The 27,082-nt window shown below is 35.7% G+C and overlaps 1 protein-coding gene across 4 annotated transcripts in view; it reads left to right on the top strand.

Moving 5' to 3' along the window:
• Positions 1–27,082, top strand: part of CLASP2 (cytoplasmic linker associated protein 2) — a 179,034-nt gene that overhangs the window by 106,352 nt on the left and 45,600 nt on the right. For 2 of the 4 annotated variants that reach the window (XM_081247297.1, XM_081247299.1), the window contains exons 19-25: positions 5,848–5,871; positions 7,751–7,768; positions 10,221–10,322; positions 15,994–16,164; positions 16,734–16,841; positions 21,554–21,660; positions 24,712–24,956. In XM_081247297.1, the coding sequence (XP_081103423.1) occupies positions 5,848–5,871; positions 7,751–7,768; positions 10,221–10,322; positions 15,994–16,164; positions 16,734–16,841; positions 21,554–21,660; positions 24,712–24,956 (775 nt within the window). The remainder of the gene's footprint in view (positions 1–5,847; positions 5,872–7,750; positions 7,769–10,220; positions 10,323–15,993; positions 16,165–16,733; positions 16,842–21,553; positions 21,661–24,711; positions 24,957–27,082) is intronic. The other 2 variants (XM_081247298.1, XM_081247300.1) reach the window with 1 other exon arrangement.

Consider the following 27,082-nt stretch of genomic DNA (forward strand, 5'->3'; position numbering starts at 1 on the left):
CAGATGAAGAGATACAGGGGGCGAGGTCTGGAAAGCTCTCAAGCCCAAGAGCTTCTTTCCCTGTGGAGTTGCAGTGTGCCACCCTCCCAGCATATGGGTGTGTTCACCAACCCAGAAACTCTTTGAATCTTGTGCTTTTGGCATTTTTATGGAGGCTTCATCACATAATCATAATTGATCATTAACTTACTCTCCAGCCTCACAACTCTTCCCAAGAGGATGGAGGATGGGGCTGAAAATTCCAAGCTTTTAATCATGGCTTCATCTTTCTGGTGACCATCCCCCATCCTGAGGCTGTCGAGGAGACCACCAGGAAATGCCTTATTAGAACAAAAGACACTCCTATCACCCAGGAAATTCCAAGGGATTTAGGAGCTCTGTCAGGTACCAGGGTCAAGGAGCAAATATTAGAGAAAAAGGTACTCCAAGTGCTCTTACCACTTGAGAAATTACAAGGGTTTTAGGAGCTCTGTGCCCCACTTGAGAAATTACAAGGGTTTTAGGAGCTCTGTGCCAAGAATTGGGCACATATATATGTTTTATTTCACACTTGTGCACTAAAAACTACAACACATTGTTAGAAGAATTTAAAGCTCTAAATAAATGGAAAGACACACAGGTTATTTAAAGACTTAATTTTAAGATGGGAAATTGACATACAGATTCAATGCAATCCCTATCAAAAGCCCAGCTGCCTTTTTATAGAAATTGACAAACTGCTCCTAAAATCCAAATGACAAAGCAAAGTTTCCAAAATAGATGAAACGATCTTGAAAAAGAAGACCGAACTTGGTGTACTCACACTTCCCAATTTCAAAATTTACTTCAAAGCTACAGTAATCAAGTCTGTGTGGTACTGGCATAAAGATAGACATATACACCAATGTAATAGAATTGAGAGTCCAGAAATAATCCCATATATCTATGGTCAGTTGATTTCCAACAAGGGTGCCAAGACCATGCAGTAGGCAAGAATTCTTTTCAGCAAATATTGCTGGAACAACTCTATAGCCAGGGGCCAAGGAATGAATTTGGACCCCTACCTCATATCATATCCAAAAAATTAACTCAAAGTGGATTAAAAACCCAAATGTAGGGCTCCCCTGGTGGTGCAGTGGTTGAGAGTCCATCTGCCGATTTAGGGGACACGGGTTCGTGCCCCGGTCCGGGAAGATCCCACATGCCGTGGAGCGGCTGGGCCCATGAGCCATGGCCGCTGAGCCTGCACATCCGGAGCCTGTGCTCCTCAACGGGAGAGGCCACAACAGTGAGAGGCCCGCGTACCACCAAAAAAACCCCAAAAAAACCCAATTGTAAGAGCTAAAACTATAAAATGCTTAGAAGAAAACACAGGTGTAAATCTTCATAACCTTGAATGATGCAGTGTTTTCTTAGATACTACACCAAACACAAGCAACCAAAGAAAAGCTAGATAAATTGGACTTCATCAAAATTAAAAACATTGTGCTTCAGAGGGCACCATCAAGAAAGTGAAAAGACAACACACAAAATGAGAGAAAACATTTGCAAATCACATATCTGATTAGGGATTTACATCTCAAGTATATAAAGAACTCATAACTCAGTAACAAAAAGGCAATTCTATTTAAAAATAAGCAAAGAATTTGAATACATATTTCTTTAAAGACAATATACAAATTGCCAATGAAAGCACATGAAAAGATGCTCAACGTCCTTAGACATTAGGGAAGTACAAATCAAAAGCACAATGAGATACCTCTTCACACCCGCTAGGCTATTATCCAAAGAATGGACAATAACAAATGCTGGTGAGGATATGGAGAAATTGAAACCCTCATACACTGCTCCTGGAATGTAAGTGGAGCCACTATGGGAACAATTTGGCAGTTTCTCAAAAAGTGAAACATAGAGTTAGCTTGTGACCCAGTGGTTCCACTCCTAGCTGTATACCCAAGACATGTGAAACATATGTTCTCATTAAAACATGTACACAAATGAATGTTCATAGCAACATTATTCATAACAGCCAAAAAGTGGAAACAACCCAAATGTCCATCAGCTGGTGAATGGTTAGGGAGGTATGTGCATACAATGAAGCAGAATATTACTCAGCCATAAAAAGGAGCACATTACATAAAAGTGAAATACTAATGCATGCTCTAAGAGGGGTGGAACTCAAAAGCATTATAAAGTTAGACACAAACAGCCACATACTGTATGATTCCATTTACATGAAATGCCTAGAATACGTGAATCCACAGAAACAGAAAGTAAATTAGTTGTTGCCAGGGGTTGGGAGTTGGGAAAATAGGGAATGACATCAATGGGTATAAGATTTCTTTTTGGGGTGATGAAAATGTCCTGGAATTAGATATTTATGAGGGTTGTTAAGTCTTGTAAAAATACTGAATTGTATACTATGAAAGAGTAAGTTTTATAGAACATGAATTATACATTAATTTTTTAAGTGGGGAAAATGGAAAACAAATAGAAATAAAACATTCATCCTGAGTCTTAAAAATAAAACATTATATTTAGTATCCATTATTTTTAGTATCAGAAAAAAATACTGAATTTGAAATGTTTTAATATGAATTCGAAAACCATTTGCAGCAATTCTTTTTTTTTAATTTTTGGACGTGCCACATAGCTTGTGGGATCTTAGTTCCCCAACCAAGGATTGAACCCAAGCCCTCGGCTGAAAGCGCGGAGTCCTAACCACTGGACTGCCAGGAAATTCCCAGCAGCAATTTTTTTTTTTTCGCAAGAAAGTCATAATAGTGCCATGAGATTGCTTAATTTGTTTCTTTTGGTTCTTTAGGGTTTGAATGGCATGTTTGCTTCTTTATAGAAGGGAAAGGTGTCCCTCTATCCTCTTTTCTTCATCTGGCCCAGGTTCACACTCAGGCACAATGAGATACTTGTCTGTGCCTCTCTCCAGGGCTTAGAGAATAGATTTTCTCACTCTTTCTATTTCTATGTCTTTTTTTCTTTTTCTTCCCTCCCTCCCTCCCTCCTTCCCTCCGCCCCTCCCCCCTTCCTTCCTTCCTTTTTCTTTCTAAACCCCCTTCCCCCCTTCCTCAACTTTCTTATACAGATGTGACTTGTGTAGTCTTTTGTTTTCTTCTCTTTGAGCCTTGTTTATCATGGCTGAACATTTATGGATCCAGAGATATATGCTTCTATATTGAAAGAGTCTCTCAGTCTATTGGTAGGTTGCTAAAGGATGAGCAGCTAAAAGCTTGTTGAGTTTTATGCATTTTGAGTTTGAAATCCCTGAGACATCAAACTGGAAGTGTTCGGAGTCATAGTAGTATATGAAAGAATTACATACAGTGGCAGAGAACTCAGGAGAGAGATCTGTGCTTGAGATTAGATTTGGAATTCATTAGAGAATTGTTCTTACTGTAATCTTCTGTAATTAAGATACTGTAATCTTTCAATATTAAACTCAATACATTACTTAAAGCAGTTGCCACAGGATTTTTCATCCACTGAAGTACTGAATCCTTTGGCAACGGGGATATGATGAGTGTTTTGAGGTTTACCCTTGAAAACTTTATCCTGAAGAGGAAGCTTGGTATGATAGGAGACAGGAATTTCTGTTAAGGAAACCTTGATATATCTGCATATTTATGAATATTTGTTCTCAACAACTAGGTCTGTGGGATTGCTTAAATGAAAAAGAAAATAAATGTTTTCAGTTGGAGTCATGTGGACAGAAGTCAGATTTCAGTTGATTGAGGAAGAAGTTGGAAGGAGAATCTGTATAGATTATTCCTATGCTTAGCGGTTGAGAAGAGATGAAAGAAGATTGTAGGAATTATCTGTTGTTAAAGGTTAATGAGCTTCTTGTTTTTTAAAATTGAGGGAGTTGAATATGTTTGTATACTAAGATGGTAGAGTCAGTAGAGAAGGAAAAGTAAAAAATGGAAGAATGAAAGGAAATTGTTTACAGTCAAAGTTCTTATGAGAGACATAAGGAATAGGATGTATAGAGAAGAGCTGGGGAGTTAGCCTTGGATGTGGAAGGGTCATCAGTTTCACTGAGGTAGAAGGGAAAGAAATGAAGGAGGTAGATTCAGATATATTTTGGGCGGGTGAGCATTAAGAGCCATGTCATGGGGAGGTAGCTGTGTCTTCATGTTTGAGGAGTCAGAGTCAGGACACTGAGCCTGAATTGTTTTTGCAGACAATGTGATTTATGGGGAATACCTGTTATCTTTTTGGGAGTATGGAATTCTGGTAATTGTGGCTGGTTGTGCAGCAGAGTGCTTGAATAATAACCGCCCTTTTACCCTCACCCTGGACTCTGAGTCTTAAGGAAGCTTCTCTGGACAGAAACACTATGCACATGTTCTACACTCATTGCTGGAGGAAGGAGCATGTTCTGTGCAGCCTGTCATTTTCGCCTCTGGGAAGGATAACTCTGAAAGCCTGTGCCTGGACTCCTCCAGACTACCCGATGAGTCTTCTTCCCTTGCTGATCCCGCTGTGTGTCCTTTTGCTGTAGTAAACCTCAGCCATGAGTACAGCTAACAGTCAAGTGAGTTCTCTGGTGAGTTTCTCAGTGTGTGGGTGGCTTGAGGTTTGGAATAGCAGTTGAGGAGGCACAAGAGGAGGGGCTCTCTTCCAGGCTTCCTGCAACCACCCACACACTGAGAAACTCACCAGAGAACTCACTTGACTGTTAGCTGTACTCATGGCTGAGGTTTACTACAGCAAAAGGACACACAGCGGGATCAGCAAGGGAAGAAGACTCATCGGGTAGTCTGGAGGAGTCCAGGCACAGGCTTTCAGAGTTATCCTTCCCAGAGGCGAAAATGACAGGCTGCACAGAACATGCTCCTTCCTCCAGCAATGAGTGTAGAACATGTGCATAGTGTTTCTGTCCAGAGAAGCTTCCTTAAGACTCAGAGTCCAGGGTGAGGGTAAAAGGGCGGTTATTATTCAAGCACTCTGCTGCACAACCAGCCACAATTACCAGAATTCCATACTCCCAAAAAGATAACAGGTATTCCCCATAAATCACATTGTCTGCAAAAACAATTCAGGCAAGTTGGTATAGCAGGAGTTCAATACCCCGTCCCCAACACTCAAACACACAAAACAAGCTCATCATTGATATAATTAAGATCCAAAACTAAATTCCCAAAGGCCAGCTAAGGGCTAGCCCTGTAACTAGACTCTTAAGAGTATCAGGCCTGGTTTATTAACACTTTTCTGCACAGTCACTAAAGGCCAAGCCTGATAATTACCCCAGTTTCTAGTAGTGCCAGTATGCATGACTTCTTGGTTTTGTAATTTTCTCTATTGGGGCACCTCAAAGTAGTGGGGTAGAGAAATTTAGTTGTTAGATTTATCCATATTTCAGGTCTTAAAGGGACTGAAAGTACTAAGAAAGGATGGGGTGAGGAAGCAGCAACGCAGTAGACAGAGGATAAGGATGAGACAGCTAAATTTAGAGTAGAATTTGGGGCTGTGCTCTAGCCTGTAGAGGAAAAGAGAAAGCAAGGCAAGGTGACTCTTAGATTAGGAGAAACTCAGCAGACCCAAGCAAGGGTTTTGTCTGATGGTGCAGGGGTCCAAGGTTGGGACATGGGCTTCTCTAACTTATCTAGGCTAGTGAAAATCAGACTTATTGTCAATTCAATTCTATATATATATAATTTTTGGGGGGTATTTTTATCTCACAAAGAAACCTCATTTTGTTTAATCTCCTAGTATGTTTTAGTTGAAAACAAGCTTCATATATACGTGTATGCTATGAATTCTGTGTTCTTAAAAATAATGTTTTCCAGGGGTTATAAAATCCTTTTCTAACATACTAAGTTTTCTTCTGTTCTTTGCTTGCTCTTTCATCAGAGGATACTTCTGACAAGATGGATGGTAAGAACTTCCTTTTCTAATTCACCTAAAAAATTTTATGGCTCTTGGATTCTACATGATACCTTTGTTCATTCTCTTAAGTTCTGAAAATAGGCTGCTTATGTGGCAGCACTCTTAATGAGAAAATGGCTATGTAATTCTCTGATTGAATTTTGGGTTAGACATATCCATTTTGGGTTTTTCAGTTTACTCAAATACTAGGTTACTGTTTGTTATAAGTTAAATCAATTTTCTTAATTTTTTTTACCTGAGCTCTTAGAATATTCTTGATTTCTTAAGTCTTTCTCTGAAATATTAGATTCAGAAGAAGGGAAAGGAATCTCATTAGTCACTTGATTCAGTTCTTTCGTTTAATAACTCTGATACAGAGAGAGACAAATGACATATTTTACAGATTCATATGGTTATTTATGAAAATGAAATGCAAGTCACAGATGCTGTCTTTCAGAGAGTGAGTTTTAAATTAACATTTAATCAAAATTGAACTTACTTTGAGCTATGCCTTTTTAATTTCAGTATTTAGTTTATCTTTAGTTGCTTGATCCAGTATCGTCATTTTTATCTGTATGGTATTTTTGTCTAACACTAGACTGTGTATTATCCATACTTGCCCTTCACTTCATCAGATACCGTAATGTTATCTAAGAACTTGAGCTTTTTTATAAGAACTTGTAAGAAGATCCTGAATCTGTAAGTCACAGTATGAGATCTAGGGAAAATGGAAAAGTATGTTTTTCTGTCAATTATTACATAAACTCTGAAACTGGTATACCTTCCATTCTGATGAAATGGAAGATTTATTTAATCTTGGGTCGGGTACATGAGTGTTACTTATAATTAGTCTCTGTGCTTCTGTGTGTGTTTAATATATTTCATAAATTTAAGAAATTATTAAATGAAAGAAAGCCTAACCGAGAGATAGTTTCTATATTTCAAACCATTCAATATCACTTCTAACACTGAGATTCTAGATCCTTCAAAAACAAATTATTCTCACATTCCAGATCAAAATGTTTTCTTTTTTGGGTCAGAAACATCAGCCTATTTGAGGAATCACCTGTGTTATGTGATGTGTTACTCTCACTGATGTTTAATCCTGTGTTTTAAAAAAAAAATCTATATACACACACACGGAGAAACATCTGTTATTGCCCTATAGTAGTAGTGAGTTTGTTTTTTTTTGGCCGTGCCATGCAGCTTGTGGGATCTTAGTTCCCCGACCAGGGATTGAACCCAGGCCCTCAGCAGTGAAAGCGTGGAGTCCTGACGACTGGAGTGCCGGGGAATTCCATTTACTTGATCATTTTTGCTAGTTTTCATTGACATCTTAGGGAGTACAAGAATTTTTGAATAAATAACTAATGGGTTGATAGGTCTTTGTAATGCTTTGGTGAAAATACTGGGTTAATGAGACCTTGGTCATGGATTTGATTCCCATGTTTGTCAATTAGTTTTCTAGTTCTTTTATGGACTACCTTTTGAAAATGCACAGAAAGAATTCTTACATTGGAAAGATCTATAAAAATCTTCATTTTGGAGAGAGCAATGAAAGTTGCATCTTTCTTGAGTAATTAATTTCTCTAATTTTCTTCACCATTTAAAATTTCAAGTATGAAGTATAGCAGACAAATGTGTTTGTTATAGAATTTTGCTATTTTTAATTGTCTAGTTTTAACCTTTTTTGTGCTATGAGTCATTAGGTTACCTCAAATTTTCTTTTATCTCAAAATGAATCTTTTAAAAGCTAATTTAAGGCTATCGAACTAGAAAGTTTTTCTTTTGCCCTTTTGTTTTCGTTGGGTGGGAGGCGTGAGGAAGGTTTTAACATCAGCATTGGCAGACTTTGTTGAAATGTTATTGTTTTATTTCTCTTATTTAGGAACAGCATCTGAAGATGGTAAGAATTATACATTTTGTTAGTAACACAAATACCTCTACATTAATATTTTCATTGGTAGGAATTAAATATTAAAAACTAAAATAGGCTAATTTCTTTGCAAATCTGTATAATTTGCGAGCTGTGGTAGCTTTTACATTTCATGTTTGGTTGTGTTAGTTATACACGTGGATTTTTTTTTTAATCCTTCATCCTGGAGTTTTGCTTTGTATCTTGGACCATCTCATTCTAGAAAAACGTAAATGCTTAACATGTTTAATAATATCTAGTATAAAGTTACATAGTTTCATTTTTTTCTTGTAGTGACATTAATGCTTTTATTTTGTGTTTTTTAATTTATGCCAATTCATTTATACTTTGAGAGTGCACGTGCCATTGCTTTATCGTCTTTAAATATCCTCAGCATTTAAATGCATTTATTTTGTCAGCTTTTAAATGTATCTTTGATTTTGAATCAGTGACTGGAGAATTGCATATGATTTGAATTTGGGATTACAAAAACCTTGCTAGATATAATACTTTATTTTACTGAGCCAGTTTACCTTTTAAAAAATTATTTATTGCTTTTTGAATTTGTAGAAAGGAAAAAATTCAGTTTTTATATTTATCCTGCCTGAAGGCTGTCTTATTAAGCCTCTGATATGAAACACATTTTTTTTTCCTAAATTTTACATGGATGACATTTTCTTGTGATACACAGTTAAGTAGATTTAACATTTTGGAGGTCTCATACTTACTCTGATATATTTGAAATATTTTCATATTTTAAGTTTTAAATTAGAGTACTAGTTTCTGGCACTGTGGCATTGTAATTTAGAATGGTAGTATCAAAATACTTAATTTATCCTAATTTCTTTGTTGTACTGGATACATTCTGCATTTCAAAAATAATAATTTTTTTCTATTTTACTTCTTAGTCAGGAGAACATTGTGTCCTATTCTAAACAGACTCTGTAAAAGGGTGAAAGTCCTGAATTATGGGCTTTTTAGGGGCCTCAAAGAAGTTGATAGAATGCTAGGATCTACCAACTATACTTCTCCTTTTGCTTCATTTTATTCCTAGTTCCTAATTATTCTCTTATCTCCCCTCACTCATTTCTTAATATTGTAATTTTTCCTTACTCTTTAGTGTATGTTTTCCTAATTACTATCACCATACCAGGCTAGCCCCTATATTGCTGGGGGGCGTTTTTTTGTTTGTTTATTTTTGGTGGCTTTGGGTCTTTGTTGCTGCGTGCGGGCTTTCTCTAGTTGCGGCGAGCGGGGGCTCCTCTTCATTGCGGTGTGCAGGCTTCTTATTGCAGTGGCTTCTCTCGTTGTGGATCACGGGCTCTAGACATGCAGGCTTCAATAGTTGTGGCATGTGGGCTCAGTAGTTGTGGCACACAGGCTTAGTTTCTCTGCAGCATGTGGGATCTTCCCGGACCAGGGCTCGAACCCGTGTCCCCTGCATTGGCAGGCGGATTCTTAACCACTGCACCACCAGGGAAGTCCCCAGCCTCTATATTGTGATTGCCCTAAAAGTTGTGCCTTTTAACTAAAAAGTATTTTGAGTCCTTCTTTATGATCATGTTTGGTATTGGTTCTGATTTGATAGTGATTGAGACTGTTGCTTGAGAATACCAAAGTACCTGCTAGTAAGATATTTTTGTTTTTTCTAATGACAGTTTACTTAAGCACTTTGGTAAGCATTATCTCCTTTGGTTCAAGAGCTCTAGAAACATCTTGCGGCTTGGTTTTGTGGAGGGGGATGAGGCAGTAGTAAGAGGAGAAAGGAACGCAACGTGGAGGTAGAGAAGGAAATGTGTGTAGAAAAGTGCCATCTCTTTGAGAATTGGTATTTCCTCGAATAATTTTCTAAATGAAATTGGTTAGTTGGGGGAAGAGAAGAGTAAACGTGTCCATGTACATCTGTAGTAATCTCATGTTTAGCACAGAATATAAAAAGATATTTTACCTAGTATTGTATCTTCTTGCAGATCTCTTTAGAAGTACATTTTCAGTCAGAAATATTGGGTTGTTTCCAAGATTAGCTTGTATTTTAAACTACAGGGTGGATTTGAGAATAAATTAAATTTCATGGAAACTGAAATTTTAAAATTGGAACTACCAGTTAAGAATAAGTGCATGCCTGTGGTAATTATCTTAATTATAACTCTACTTTACTGGACTAATAATATCAAACTGAGAATGGAGATCTTTTAGTTTGACTTTATTCTTACCCGTAAAGGAAAGTTAGCTTATGGTGCAACACGTAAAAAGCAGTATGTATTTTTAAAAATTTAAGAGAACTATAATCTTATAATCTGTAAGCGAAGGTTACATTAGTACAGAATTTAACAATACTTGAAAAGCACACCCAATTAGAAAATTATAGTGAGATTTTTTTCCTCATTACTAAATATTATTATAGAAAAAAGTCTTTAATTATGTAAATAATTTTATTCCTTAGGCCGGGTGAGAACAAAGCTTTCAGCACCACTTGCTGGTATGGGAAACGCCAAGACAGATTCCAGAGGAAGAAGTCGAACAAAAATGGTGTCTCAGTCACAGCGTACGTATTGCCTATTAGTTCTCCCATATTTCTAATATGTTAGGATAAGCGTATTCCTTGTATGTTACTGTATGAAGAGATTGACCAGTGGAAAAAGACAAAACTAATTTCAAAAAAGACAAGCCACATACTGAGTTCTTGTTCTGTACTTTAGGTTCATCATCACCTGACAAAAATGAAGGTATTTTTTTTTCAATGTTTTGGGTCAGTTGTTGTGCATGTTTTGGAATTTTTGGAGTGGGTGTTGTCTTGTCTTTGGTGTGTTATTAGGGCTGCATCATTGATATCTGCACTTAGAAAGAAAAACTTCATCTGCTATACAGACTTGCATGGAGATATTTTAAATAGCACAAATCTTTTAACATTAAGGTTTTCACAGTCTACTCTGAAACTTGTAAACGTGGAAAATTGTGCTTTTTAGAGGCAAAATAATTGCCGTATGTTAGCATCAGATCTGGTTGCATCTAGCTAATGTTGTTCAAGGGCAGATATGTGGTATCTTTGTGCTCTCCCTGAAATCTGTTAGAATGTAGTTAGCATTTTTGGCAGGTATATACTGATTCATAAAGAGGAAACGAATTGAAATGACCAGTTTTGTTATATTCCTTTTTAAATTTAAGATTTATGTTTTTGCCATTTCATTGGAAGCTGAGTTTCTCATAAGCACAATTATTAAAAAGCACAATTTTGAATTCTAGGTAAAATGAATGATCCATTCCTATATATTCCAGAATAGTAATATATACACTTAAGGCATAATTAACTTAAAAGAGTTCACATTCCTTCTTTATCAAGAGATTTTCCTTAGCACATACCTCTTAGAACAGGAATTTTTTCTAGGGAGGTAATTCTGGGGTTCTTCTATATACTTGGCCATTTTGGAAAGAAATAGATGTAGCTATCTTCCACTGTTGTTTAGGTGACTCTTCCAGGATATAGATGCCCAATTTGTCTGTTTTTTTAACTTGATTCTTGAATCGTGGAATCAGGGAAAGGAGCTGGGCTTAGAAGGGGTCAGGGCAGTGATTAGACAAGTCCGGCCTAGCAGATTCTCCTCTTTCCAAAGTCAAAAAATCTAGACAGAGTAACGATGGGAGCACTCAACAAGAGTCCTAAAAATAAGCAGAAATGCTTAGTAAAATTGGTTTGCAAATTGAGGGTTATTTACAAATAGGAAAACATGGTGAATGCCCTCTGGGTGAGAGCTCTTCTCCCAACCAAATTAGGAATAGATCATACCACATTCTTCCCAGATCTTATGTATTTTTAGGGTAACTGTTAAAGTAACTTAATCTTTAGCAGTATAGCATAGTAGTTCAGAGCCTTGCTATTCCAAATGGGGTGCACAGACCAGCATCAGCATCACCTGGGAAATGTACAATCTCATGCCACCACAGATCTACTGAATTCAGTCTTTAACAAGATCATCAAGTGATTTGTGTTACAATCAAGTCCGAGAAGTATTGATTTAGATCATGGATTTGATCCATGGCTTTTCCAGGTTATTTAAAGTTTCTGTATTTCTATGTACTTCTACTGTAACCAGTAAAATGAAGAGGATAATCTCACAGGATTGTTGTGAGAATTAAATTAGTATTTTGCCTGTGCACAAAGTATGTGCTATATATTTTAGCTGGTGAAATTGATGTCCTTGTTTTTCTTAACCTAATGTCAACTGAATTTTATACTCCTATTGTGCACTTCTTTGTTGTTATTTCTTAGGCCTTCAGGAAACAAAAATAACAGTGAAGTCAGGAGATTTAAAGCAGAAAGAAAAATAAAGGTAGCAACCAGAAACTGTCTGTATCCAGCATCTTAAGGATAAAACAATTTTATATGAGATATTTTACTGAGTTCTCTTCTAAAGTAATACTAAGACTGAACTCATGGCAGAGATTCAAAGTGCTTTGTGTATGTTTTTTTAATATATTACTTAAGGAACTCCCTTTTAAGTGTATTATAACTACTGATCACTTCAAGAGAATATAGAATAATTTTTTTACATTTGGTTTTTCACTTTGAAACCCAATCCACAATACTTGAAATCCTCTCCTAGAGTGTGAGAACATAATGATAGATTTTTAGACCTAGTAGGATTTTAAGATCAGAAGACGTTCCCACTATAAAATCACTTAGATTTTAAATCATATTGGTGAGGTTTTTGTTTATTTGCCAGCTTATTTATTTGAATGACTGTTTTTTCATTTCAAATTCTTTTGAAAAAAGATATTGTGGCCTTGTATAATTTGATGCAAGTTTCTTTACACATATTTGCACAGAAATATTGCTGTGCTCTCCATCTTCACTTCGTTGTGAAGTAATTCATTAGGGTTTGCATGGTCTTTTCCAAATTTTTATATCACCATTTAGGAAAAAAAAAAATCTCTTGGGTCAAAGCAGGTATGTTCTGATGGCTAACCAAAAATAAATAAAAACAGACCCAGTGGAGAGACTTCCAGACTTAAATGTTTACGTTAAGATTGTGTCTTTTGTTGTTGGTAGTGACTGATTATGTACAAATGATTGTACAGCCTGTCAGAAATTTTGTCTCTCCACCCCACCCCTCTACTGTTTGGTTTTTTTTCCCTGTGTGTCTTAAGAAAGATAAAACCTGTAGCTTTTTCATGTAATTTTTCTTCAGCTAGAAGATATTGTAGTTCTTCCTTACCTATAGTTTTTAAATTAAATGTTTAAATTATAAAAATTTAAACATTTAATTATTTAGATCTTAGACTATCAGTAGAAGAAAAGCTGAAGAATTTACATTTACTTTTGCACCTTCATTTCATCTGCTTTGTACATGAGTGTCTGATTTCAGTTTATCAGCTAAAAACTACTAAATGTTCTGCTTTTGTTACAGACATCAATGGTTTTGGGATTTTTTTTTAAGTTTGCTTTTTTTGCTTTAGAATTTTTTATTTCCTAAGAACTGACTAAAGCTTTCTTATTTCCATCTGCCATTCATTTTAAATCTGCTTCTTCCCTCTTCATGGATTATAACCCTTACCCTAACTCTGCCTTTACACTTGTTCAGGATCACAATCTGCTAATACCATTGGTGGTAAGAATATATAGACTTTATGTGTGCATCTATTGTTTCATCACCTATTTTCATTATCAAGAATGGGTTCTATTCAGCAGAAATTCTTAACATTTAATATTATATTATTCTGTAGCCATTATTGGGGTAAAAATCACCAATTATGATTTTTCTTTGACCTGTCCTTATTTATTACCAAAACCCTGGGTTTTTTAAATTATCCATGTTGATGCTATAGGTGTAAACATTCAAAAATGAAGACGCTATAGCAATGCCTTGAAAACATCTCATAAAAAGTATAAAATGATAATTTGAAAACTTTAGGCAGCACAAGAGAAATTAGATATCTAATTTCAAATTTCATAAATTAGAGTATTTTCTAGTAGCATGCTATTCCCTAGGTACATCATACTCTTTTTCATCAACTATGTGGTTTTCCTAGAAGAAATAATTAGCCTTGGTAGTTCTTTTGCTGGGGAAAGAGCCTTGATATTTTCTTCTAAGTATAAATAATTCCAAAATGGGTTGTAGGCACTGGAATTAACACACTGTTGGTGGGGGCCGGGGCGGGAGCGGCCATTGGAGAAGAGCGGGTAATGATTAACACTGCCAATTTTATTTCCCAGGAGAGGGCATGAATGAATTTAAATATATAGAGAGTGAGCTTGCATAGTTTTGATAAAGTCAATAAATCTAGAATAGGTAGCGTGATTACTCTGCTTCTATACTATATGTTTCCTCTCTGCTGAATAGATCCACATTTCAAGGAATTCTCCAGTCTCCTACCAACACTGTCACCCCCTAAACTTACATTAGTTTTAACAGAATAATGTGTTGTATGTGTTCAGTTCATAATTTATACTTTTTATATTGTTGCAAGTGTTCCCATAAAATATTTCATCAGCTTATCTTGCATTGTGAGTTTGTAGCATGTTGGGTGTTTGGGTGTTTTGGTGTGTATGTTTAGTTTAGATGCTGCATGGAGAAAATAGGTGCCTTGTGAGTATCTCTAAGGTTATAACTGAAAGAAACTTGATTTAAAGATTCTTCACCTGAAATATCATGAAACAATTCAAATGAATCATCATTTTAAAGTACACTTGTATAATTTCCCTGCAACAATTTAGAATTCCTTCTACACAGATAACAAATTGCTAATGTCATCGTAAACATTGATTTGTTTTACAGTATTGCTATAACCAGCGGAAGATGAGTTTCATTTTGTGTGCTAATAAAGTTTAGGAATTAAGCATGAGTTTAAATTGTATTCAGGAAGACCATGCCAAGAAAACGGTAGCCAGGGTCACAGATCAGCAGCCCATGAACCACGTGCAGCCTGCCTCTATTCATGTATTATTTGGTCTACACAACATGATAAAAATCAGGAAATGTCAAAGCGTTCATTTAAAAAACAAAAAAGTCCCAAAATGTAGCCAGTATTACCTCAAGACAGAGCTGGCTTGAACTAAAAAGTCACCACTCCCTGCTTTACACTCAGCACTGCTCCCTGGTTGATGTTCCCTGCTTGTCCCCATTGGCTTTGACTCTTTAATCTTTGCTCTGTGGAAGTGAAGTGTCATTGGGTAAGATTATACCAGGTGAGCAGTGACTGTGGAGAAGTTCCCAACAAAGAGGAACCGTTGCTTTCATGAAGTTTTATTTAAGTGCAAGTTTAACTTTTATAATGCTACCATCCAGAATCTAGAGTTAAATTATACCTTGGAGTTAGCTAGTTCATTTTCCTTTTCAATGCAGACAAAAAATGTTTTGATTGACAAGGAGCTTATCCCCTTAAACACTAACGTGTGCAATTCTAGTTTAAAAGCATGTTTCTTAACTTTTTTTTTTAACTCTTACCCCAATCTCTGAGATTTTGTCCAGCTCCCTTTCTCTATCCCTGACCACGTATCCTTTGTCTTCCAAGACTGAAAATCACTGGTTTAGAAAGGGTCTGCCTTCTTTGACATTTATTTGCCCATTAGTCGTGTTTTACCCTCAGTATACATCTACTTGGCAGACTGGCCACCCAAGACCCCTTTGCTATTTGAAGGCAAATAGCAAAATGCAAGTTTCTTTTTCAGCTGGCCCAACTCTGTAAACATTTAAAATTTAAATTTAAAAATATACATAGTTGCAAGATAACCTTGTTATGCCCATTTAGAAGCATCTCAGCAGGCAAACTTTTAACAGGAAGCACATTTTCATTACCATATTTTTAACAAAAATGATAGCAGTAATAGAATTATTAATATTTTCCTTTTAAATGTATAGCTTTTTAACATATAGCTTTAGCTGCATGAAATGTATTGTTGGATAAGTTATTTCTTTGGAAATATTTTCTACTATTTATGTTCTGAAAATCATAATAGTGTTGTCCTTACTAAACATAGCATCTTATACTCCCCAAACTGAAAATATATTTACATGATTTACCATTCAATCCTAGTATATATAGTATACCTTTTTATTCCAGGTTTTGAGTATATATAAACCTTCCTCAGTCTAACTCCTTTGAACTTAGAACTGCCATTCCATCACAGTTTTCTCAGGTGTACTTCTTGAATTTTTATCCTTTCAACAAGTTCTCTTGGAGTTCACATCTTAACATTTGTGTGTGTGTTTGGTGTTTAGCTGGCAGCCGGTCTGGGTCTCCGGGAAGAGTTCTGACCACAACAGCCCTCTCTACTGTGAGCTCTGGTGTTCAAAGAGTCCTGGTCAATTCAGCCTCAGCACAGAAGAGAAGCAAGATACCACGAAGCCAGGGCTGTAGCAGAGAGGCTAGTCCATCTAGGCTCTCAGTGGGTAAGATTTTTGTGCAAAACTTGGGACCTTGTATTTCTTTAGTATTTCAGACACTGAAGACTTCAATTTAGGCACTTTAAGTTAGAGAAAAACAACTTAAAATTCAAGGACAACTGAAATATAGGTTAAAAATGGAATTAGATATCTTATCTTGAAAGTATAATTCATTTATATTTTAAATCTTTTTATTTTAGTAAAATATCATTTTACTCTTCTAATCACATACAAACTAGAAGACTGTATTCAAGAATTTTAACTGTATTCCTGGTAATGCTTCATCAAAAAAAATTTCTTCTCAACCTTAGAAAAAACTTATTTATTAGTTTTTAGGAAAGAAAAGAATAGGGACTTACCTGCTGATCCAATGGTTGAGACTCTGCACTTCCACTGCAGGGGGCATGGTTTCGATCCCTGGTCGGGGAACTAAGATCCCGCATGCTGCATGGAGTGGCCAAAAAAAAAAAAAAAAAAAAGAAAAGAAAGAAAGAAAAGAATAAAACCAAAATATCAAAAATACAAACTCTATCTCCTGTTTACTCCCCTTCTGTGCTGCTGTTGCTTCATACCAGCCCGAAGCAGTCGTATTCCTCGACCAAGTGTGAGCCAAGGGTGCAGCCGGGAAGCCAGTCGGGAGAGCAGCAGGGATACGAGTCCTGTTCGCTCTTTTCAGCCCCTTGGTAAGTGTTTGGGCAGGTGTGAGGCATATTGCTTTCCTGTTGTGTTCCTACCATCTGATAACCTCAACACACCCTGGATTTAGTTGATGATTTCTTCAACTGTATCTTTTCCTCTATCTCTTTTCTTTTTAAAGACAGAAGGAAATTATATGTTTGGGCAATTCCTTTGACATTTATCTGTCTTAAATGAGCAAGTTAGACATTGGATAAACAAATTGCCTTCATAATCAAGTAAATATCATACAGATTTAAACTACAGAATATTGAATTCAAGAGTTTTCTTAACAAATCTCCCTATAAAATTTAAAGACAATATTTAAATATTTACACTTAAGTGAAATATGGACTATTTAGTTTGATAAAAATAAAGACTTTCGTCCTTTTTAGCAGAAATATTAACATTTCACCTTAGATATTTCAGATTACTAGAAAGAATGCTACAAAATAATATATGAACTACTTATTAAAATGGGAGGGATTAATATTTTTACAGTATTTTACAATTTAACAACATTTCCCATGCATTAGCTTATATCATGTCATTGCTGTGAAACCTGTCTGTCCCTGATTATAGAGATTGTATTATACCCTCGATTATAATACTATATTTACCTCAATTATAAAAATATTAAATGATTTTCTAAAAACTAAATATTTTAGAGTAATTGGAGAGGCAGAATTTTTTATGTTGAAAATCTTTAGAATTTCTGTGTGGTCCTCAGCATTTTAACTAATACTTTGTTTATATGCACTTACCTATAGCCATTTCAGGTTTTTTCTTTTAATTCCATAAAATGTAGGTTACTGTAATACTTAAGAGAGTTGCAGTTCAGACTTTGTGACACTTACGTAGAACATAGTTGCACTCATTATTTATTGGGGTTATTATTTCCTTCAATAGTCATGTTAGTATAGAATTTCTACAGATTAATTTCTAGTTCTTTGGGCTATTTGACTCAACTATATCACTACTAGACTATCTTATACTGACCCTTTGAGCTAGGAACTCAGGCAGGGGGATCATCAACCCTTGTTTGTGTTTCAGTCCCAAGTGCCAAAGAGTTTCCTTCTATACTCTGCCAGAGGTAGATTTAGTTCATGTACAATATACAGTAGGTTTAGTCTGTAGAGTATCTGTGTATGTGTGTGTATACATGCACACACACATACATATATATATGGTACATCCTCATGCATATATGTTTAAAAATGAAATAAATCTTACATTTGTATAAAGTAAGCATGCCACCTTGAAGAATCGAAGGAAGTAGAGTGGGTGTGTGGTAGTTTAAGAGCATATGTTCTAGGGTCAGATGGCCTGGTTGATACCCCAGCTCTGTAGCTGTTTTATACCTGGGTTTTTCCTTATCTGTAAAGCTAGAATAATAATAGCATGTAGTTCTTAGCATTGGCTTTGAAGACACTGTAAAGGAGAGATACATGGAAACTGTCCCTCAGAGCAGTGTTTGCACACGGTGAGCACGTGGTTATCATGGTCATCGTCACTGCTGCGACTGCTCTTCCCAGTCTTCCCCCTGGAACAGTGCTTGCTTACCTGCAGTTAGTTGTGTGACACATCAGTGGCAAGGATCTTAGATTTTTTTAACGGTATAATACTTACATTTGTATAACGTAGAATTAGTAGAAAATGTGAGATATCAGGAAGAAACAAAAATAGGTTTCTGTACCGTTTAAACCTGTACAATAGTCAGAGATTAGAGGAAATTTATAACCAACTTCTAATTACTTAAAAAATAAACATGTTAATATGCCTTTTTTTTAAACATCTTTACTGGAGTATAATTGCTTTACAATGTTGTGTTAGTGTCTGCTTTATAACAAAGTGAATAAGAATGTATACACATATCCCCCATCCCCTCCCTTTTGCTCCTCCCTCCCACCCTCCCTATCCCACTCCTCTAGGTGGTCATGCCTATTTTTAAAGAGATATGTTGTTTAGTCATTGATCTTCTAGATTTATCTCAAAGCCGCCATTTGGCAATTTAAATTATTTAAATTTTATTATTAAAGGAGGCAGTTTTCCCAATTGTGATGAAACATCCTATTTGGTTTAAAGGTGGTTAAACCTTTTAATCATATAGTTTTAGAAGAATTGAATTTTATTGCCCTTTATTTACATATGGATATTGCATAGTAAAGGTAGCAGATTAATCCTGTTTATTACACAGAGATGAAGATAGCATTCCCAGAAATCAGATTGTCCTTTTCATTCCCATTTTCTGCCATATTTGCCTACATTTTTCTCTTTCTTTATTTGGTGAATCCTTTAGTCACCTCTGACTTGAATATGGCCATTCAGCAGATGAATCCCATAGCTTGCCATTTATTCAGTTGTAACACAAGGCCAGCCAGCATCAGGGCCCTAAAACACCAGAAATAAATCAGAGCTAAACAAAGATGAACTCTGGAACTCACACTCTTAGTTTCCGGAACCAAGATTCAAAAAAAGGCTTACATTATTACAAGCACGTGAGTGTTATCTTCAGCCACAGATAGCTATTGATTTCAAAAGGTTTTCAAAATTTTTTTCATCTATTGAAGCATTTCCATATTGCTTCAACTCTTCCTTATCATTTTAGAAATTATTCTGTTGGGTAAAATTAAAACTATATATTAGTATGTTTTACTAATGATACCAATCACCTTTCAGGGTCTGTTAAACATTTTATGCAACATTCTCTCTTTAATCCTGTCTCTCAATCTTTTTGATCATTTTCTTATTCATTAAGGTCCTGTGGCAAAGGAAAGAGTAATTCATGTAATAAAAGTATTTTAACTGTTCTCATTAATATATCTGAAGCAGAGTAACTTTTAAAATGAGTAATATGTTTCATTAAATAATAAAATGATTTTTTCCTGGCTTATTTGTTTGTGTGTGTAAGAAAAAGACTGACTTTATGATGTTATGAAAATCAGGATTTTAAGATCTAAGATTTTAAATATCCTAAATTTAGATTTAGAGAGATGTCAAAAATATAAGGAGAAGTCACAGGTTTTTAGGTTTTTTGATTAAATTGTTAATACTCCCCTTTTTTGGTGCTCAAAATGTGCTTTGATATTTAACTAATCTACTGAATGCAGAACTTATATACTGTGAACCATTATAGAAAACATTTATGTTAACATAAATGAGGTATGTTATCTTTTGAACAATGTAAAGATGGTATGTGTACTATTTAAGAGCAAAGGCCTTGAAAGACTACAGATACTGAGGTGTGGCCTTGATCAAATTAATTAACTTTTCTGTGTGCTTTAGTTTAGCTACTTGTAAAATTGAATAGTAACAACTGCCTCACTGGGTTCAGGATTAGAGGAGATGGGATTATTATTGGTTGCTATTTACCATAGTGGTTTTTTTTTTGAAACTACGGTGTTCATTTTTTTGTCTCATGCTTGTACTTTTGACATTTCCTTCCATTTGAATACTTAATTTTTTGTCTCCTGTGAGCTTATGTCTGTCCCCTTAGGTGTAAGATCTGTTGTGTGTCAAGGAAGATACTGCAATGCAAGTGTTCAGTTGCCCTAGTCTAAGGCAATATTCTGATCCTTAACTATTAATAGTAATACCATTGTGAACTAACTCTCCTTGCCTGACTGTAGTGCTGCCACTATTCCTTGTTTCTGTAGTAATAGATGAGGTTTGTATGGTCCTGTTATTCCAGCCTCCAGACACCATTCCAGATCTACTGGTGCCCTCTACGCCCCCGATGTGTATGGGGCCTCAGGTGAAGGATGAGTACATTTTCACTATCATCTGTGCATTCATCTTAAGTTTTTTGTCCTTGTCAGTTTCCATTGAGTAATCATGTTTTAAAATTGATTTGTTTTATTTACATTTAATTTGTTGGAGAGTAAGTCATTTGTGGGTTTTTAAAAAACTTTTCCCCCAAGTAACTTTTTTCCCTTCAGCAATCTTATTTGAACATTTTTCTCACTGCAGATGGGCATTTTTCTTTTGTATAACCTAAGTTATGTCATTTTAAAATATAAAATTGTTTTATGTTCTCAGTTATGTACTTCATCTTTGTATATATGTTTAAAAAAAAAAACCAAAATGGTGGATGAAGTGTTTTAATTGTAAATGATGATATATTGTAGAAAGTAGTTGAGAGGAAGAACCCATCTATGGTTTGTCTTTACATGCCTCAGAGTGTCGGGCAATAGTAGGTCCTTGACAAATATCAAATGATACATCTTAGTTACAGAATGAATCAGCCTATCTTGAAGGAGAAGAGATAATAATTGGAGGGGTTTTCTCTTGTAAATTCCTGGCGTGCCTTCCTTGAGCTCCCTGATTGTTACTGGTTTGAGAATTGATCTTTGTTCTGGGCTACTCTGTGGCTCAAGCAAACAGATGAGATTTGCCTGACTGATAGAGCTAGATTAATTACAGGGCTATAGACTTGCAAGCCCTTAGTTGGCCAGCCATGCTTTCTTCTGTCTTCTGGTGAAAAATATATCATAGCTACTATTCTTTAAATTTACTTCCCACACACTGTCAGTGATTTTAATTGCCTTTGCCCTTTTATTTGACCAAAAATAAATGTACCCAGAGAATACAGTATTGCTTTTAAAATGCTTTGCCCCATTGGTTTTTTTTTTCCCTCCTCTTAAGGATCTTAAAGTTTCCAACGTGACCCTGTTACATTTATGGCTCTCTCAAAGCTATTTTCCTTCTTCTGATGAATTAGGTCCAGGGTATGGGATCAGCCAATCAAGCCGACTGTCATCCTCTGTCAGTGCCATGCGAGTCCTGAACACAGGTTCCGATGTGGAGGAGGCAGTAGCAGATGCCTTGGTACTTTTCTCCATTTCCTTATCTTTACAGATGTTCCAGCTGTGAAACTAATGTATGAGTGAGCCAATCCACAAGTGTGGGAAAGGAGATGGGAAAATTCTTGTGGATTAAATCTAGGAAGATCAAATGTGGGCAATGTAAAAAGCAAAACAGTATAATTAATTCTTGATCTTTATTAACTGCCAAATTTTTAAGCCAGGGCCCATAGTAATTGATGGGATGTCAGGAATATAAATATTGATATTGTTAATATGGTGATTTTTTTATGCACTGTAATACACTGAGAATAAAGACAGATAGATTAGTATATAAATATGTACACTACAAGTATGCAATTTCAAGTTTAGCTTAACCTTGGGGATTTAGGGATTGTTTTAGTTTGGTGTACAGTTTTGTTTAGTCTTTTACTTATTTGTATTTTCTGAGCTGAGAGAAAGTACAACTTCAAAACAAATTATATTTAAGATATCTTTCTGGCTCTTTATACCTGACACATTAAACAGTGAGGCTTAAAAACATAATCCATAGATCTATGATGGTTTGTCAGAAGAGTGCTGTTCAGATATCACTGTAGTTTTTCTCATTTAAAATTATGAAGGAAGTATTAGAAACAGTGATTATAATTGGCTTTTGCCTTTTTCCCAAGTCAGTTCAACATGATAATTTCTCTTTCAAATTATGATATTAATCCTATATTTGAGAAGTAAGCATTTACTCAGTTTTTTACACAGAAGTTATAAAGGTGTCATCTTTGTTTTGAAATTTAAAAATACATTATGCCTTTTAAAATTACATTACCACCTCTTAACCAGTGTTGATAAAATATTTGCCACATATATTTGAAAAACAAGTTTTTAAAAATATTCATTGATCATAGCTGTAATATATTAAATGTAATCACGTGTAGTTCTAACAGTCTGTATGTGCTGAATTTTTCTCTTTACCTTAGCCATCTGATTTTTCTAATCAGTATAACTAAGTAGGAACTTTGTTCTCTTGAGCTTGGGACATATTGATCACATCTTGTTCCAGTGATATTAAATCAGTCATACATTTTAAATTACTATTCCTCATCAGTGTATTTCTCAAATTATGTTTTTTAATTTCTTGTAAGTGGATGATTTACTAGTTAAATTCTGCTCACATAAATTTTATGAATTGAATGGATTATTCTTGAACTATTACTTGTTATAAGATGTTGTATTTGATTTATATGAGGAATATTTAGCCACCAGGGCTAAAAGCTGAATCCCAATAATTTGACTATGAATACTTCCATTATTTGCATAACATAGATATTCCAGTTATAACTATCAGTTTTTAGGAAAAGACTATCCAACTATTAAGTCTAATTGGACCTAGGGAAAATCATAGAAATAAAATTAACTTTGGAAACAACAAAAGGATCCAAATAGGAAGAAGACTTGAGTTTCTTTGGAAAACTGGTTATGGGAGTATTTCTGTAGCTTAGATTTTTTTCTTTGGACTAAAGGATATTGACAAGTTAAAGATATATTCTCCTAATAAGCAGTTCTAATGTATCTATATATTTAAAAAGTTAATGTTTCTAATTATGGGCATTGTTTATGCCTACTTCACTGTGCTATTTAGCAAAATGTTTTTCATTATTTTCAATTTTTCTCTTTAAAAATCTGCTCTCAGCTCTTAGGAGACATACGGACTAAGGTATAGACATTGCTGTTTTCTGACATCTTATGATACCATAACTTTTTTTTCTTTCCTTCATCAGTTTAACAGATGATAGTCTTGTATAAAAAATTCAAATGGAAGTAATAAAATCCTTACATATACATCATTTTTCTGTATATATGATTATATGATTATCAACAGGGAGATAGTGCTTAAATAGAGTGTCCTATGGGGGTTCTTATCCTTTAAGCCTGATTACTTTGTACAAATGCGGTGATGTCATTGACACTGATGTCTATAACAAAACTGGTCTTGAAGACCAACACAGGAAATACCACATTTTTGCCATTCTAAATTAAGTTGGTGCCTCTAAAATCAATTTAGTGATGGAAATGTCATTATAAAACTATTTTTAATTGAGTTCAAGTTATATTTCTTTTAGATTTTAAACTTGGAGAATTTAAGTCACCTGGAGCTGTGTAAAATTATTGTGCTTAAATGTTTCTTAGAAATATCTTCACTGCTCACCAGCCTAAATTCAAGTATCAGATTACATAAAGATTTATTTCTAATTCTTCCAAAGAAATCTCAAGTAAGCTATTTATTCTGTCTCATTTCACTTTTAATATTCAAAGTAAAATTAGCAGTTACATTTATTAGATAATAAGCTTCAGATGTAAAGATCAAAGGAATCTAAATATGCTTTCTCATAAATATTGAAATAGACAGTATAGACACATTGGGAAGAACATGGAGGACCCTCCAGGAGCTTGCCTCCTAAAAGTAAGAGTAAGCAAAACAGGCTCTCATCATTCTCTGTATTTTGCTTCTCTAGGAAATGTCAGGGTTGGGTACAAGAGAAGAAAGAGTGGCAAGACAAGTGATAGTAGAAGTGAAAGGAGAATAGAGGAAAGAGAAGGTTGAGAGACAGAAAAAAATAGAACTTTACATGGGGAAACATGTTTTTCTGATCCATTGCCCATTTTCTGATCCATTCTCATCCTTTAAGAAGGTAGTAATTTCTTCTTAACAACTCAGAATTTTAGTACAGAGTCCATTCGTTTATACTCTTGTAGTTCTTTTTGGTTTTCCAGAAAAAGGAAAAAGAAAAGGAAGAACCCCATGTTTTTAGTGCTCCCCACTTTACATATCTGACTTCCATACAGTAGTCTTATTCTGCTTTTACCACTCCCCATAGTTAAACAATATTTCATCATCTACTAACTCCTAAAACATGTTTTTTGAAGAAAAACTAAATATCCACATTTTATTATTACAATGATTAGCAGCATGCTTTACACTGATTTTTAAACAAAAACCAGTCTTTATGGTCAGTAGAAATTTGTGAAATACCAGCATATTATTTTAGCTACCACTAATGAGAGTCTTTATGTGTAACAGAAAAAACCTGCTCGAAGAAGATATGAATCATATGGGATGCATTCAGATGATGATGCCAACAGCGATGCATCCAGTGCCTGTTCAGAACGCTCCTATAGCTCTCGGAATGGTAGTATTCCTACATACATGAGGCAGACAGAAGATGTGGCAGAAGTCCTCAACAGATGTGCTAGCTCCAACTGGTCAGAAAGGAAAGAAGGCCTCCTGGGTCTGCAGAACTTACTAAAAAATCAGAGAACGCTAAGGTGAGTTATATTGTCTTTAAAATAATTGTCCTGTCTGGTTAGCACTTTCTGACTTGACTTTTTCATAACACTTTAAAGATACTGGTACGGGCTCATACGTGTCCTGAATTCAGAAGGTGGCATCAAAATATTTTCCCAAGCCTTAATCCTTTAGGACCATCTATACTATTGTTACTTTTAAAAGTTTTAATTAACTTGCTCTATTTAAAGAAACATTCTAAAAGGAAACTTTTTATTCACAAATAGATGCTAAATGAAAAATGTTATTAATTTTTTAATGAAAATAAATAATAAAATATGCATAATATTAAAGCTGACTCATTATTAAAATTCATTCCTGATAAGTTTTTCAGTGAGATGAAAGAATATTTATGCTCATTTGGAAATGAAGGTATATTCTTGGTGTTTGTGTAATATTTGAATCTTGGTATAATATGAAATGGATTTGGAGTGAATTTCTCTAAGAACAGAAGTTTAGGGACATCCCTGGTGGTCCAGTGGTTAAGACTCCATGCTTCCACTGCAGTGGGTGCAGGTTTGATCCCTGGCTGGGGAACTAATATCCCCCATACTGTGTGGTGTGGCCAAAAAATAAATAAAGTTAAAAAAAAAAAGTTTATATTGGTTTTTAGTTGGGTTTGATTCGGTTTCCTTTCTTCATGGCTTGCTTGCTTTTCCTCTCTAAATTCTTTATTTTTTTAAATTTATTTTATTTTCATCTGCGTTGGGTCTTTGTTGCTGTGCGTGGACTTTCTCTAGTTGTGGCAAGAGGAGGCTACTCTTTGTTGCGGTGCACGGGCTTCTCATCGCGGTAGCTTCTCTTGTCATGGAGCACGGGCTCTAGGCACGCAGGCTTCAGTAGTTGTGGCACGCGGGCTCAGTAGTTGTGGCACGTGGGCTTCGTTGCTCTGCGGAATGTGGGGTCTTCCCGGGCCAGGGCTTGAACCCGTGTCCCCTGCATTGGCAGGCGGATTCTTAACCACTGCGCCACCAGGGAAGCCCCTCTTTATTGTTTTTTATATGTGTAATGTTTTAAATCTCTATGATCTATCCCTTTAAGAACATAGTTTCAGAAAATTCGTAAGTTTGAGTGTGGTGGAAAATAGCGGGCCACTTCCTGACTTGATACCTGAACTCAGAGTTTGATTTACTAGCTGAGTGTTTATTTTAGGAAGTATTAGAACTATATAATTTAAAATACGTGTTTATCTATATACTTCCTAATATATTTTAATGCTTTCATATCACAGTTCATGAATCACTACAATAAATCATCATACTGTTGTTCCCAACCCTATCAAGTTTAGATTAGTATTAGGTTCAGTATATCATTTTAAATGGCAAGGAAATAGTCATAGTTTAGAAAGATTTTAGCCCTCAGGTGGCAAAATTTAAGAAAACATCATAGCATTTAAAGGGATAAGATTCATGTGCTGGGAATGTCATCTGTATACTTTCCTCTGTTGTGCTACATTAATAAGGTACAGTTTTATTTCTTTTCATATAACTTTCAACCTTTAAAATAGTGTCTGTTACTACAGAATTATTGTTGCATTTGATAAATTTTTATTTAGCCCTGACTAGTAAATCCCACTAATTTCTCATTTAGGAGGGATGATTTTAGCTTTTTTTTTTTTTTTTTTTTAAGAAGCCCAGGGCTTCCCTGGTGGCGCAGTGGTTGAGAGTCCGCCTGCCGATGCAGGGGACACGGGTTCGTGCCCTGGTCTGGGAAGATCCCACATGCCGTGGAGAGGCTAGGCCCATGAGCCATGGCCGCTGAGCCTGCGTGTCCGGAGCCTGTGCTCTGCAACGGGAGAGGCCACGGCAGTGAGAGGCCCGCATACCGCAAAAAAAAAGAAGCCCAGTTATATGTAAGGTCACTTTTTTTTTTTTAGGCTGTGTTCGGTCTTTGTTGCTGCACGCTGCTTTCTCTAGTTATGGCGAGCGGGGGCTACTCTTCATTGCAGTGTGCGGGCTTCTCACTGGTGGTGGCTTCTGTTGTGGCAGAGCACGGGCTCTAGGCGAGCGGGCTTCAGTAGTTGTGGCACACGGGCTCTAGAGCGCAGGCTCAGTAGTTGTGGCTCACGGGCTTAATTGCTCTGCGACATGTGGGATGTTCCCAGACC

The sequence above is a fragment of the Mesoplodon bidens genome (assembly GCF_964165515.1).
Source record: "Mesoplodon bidens genome assembly, chromosome: 10".
Taxonomy (NCBI): Eukaryota; Metazoa; Chordata; class Mammalia; order Artiodactyla; family Ziphiidae; genus Mesoplodon; species Mesoplodon bidens.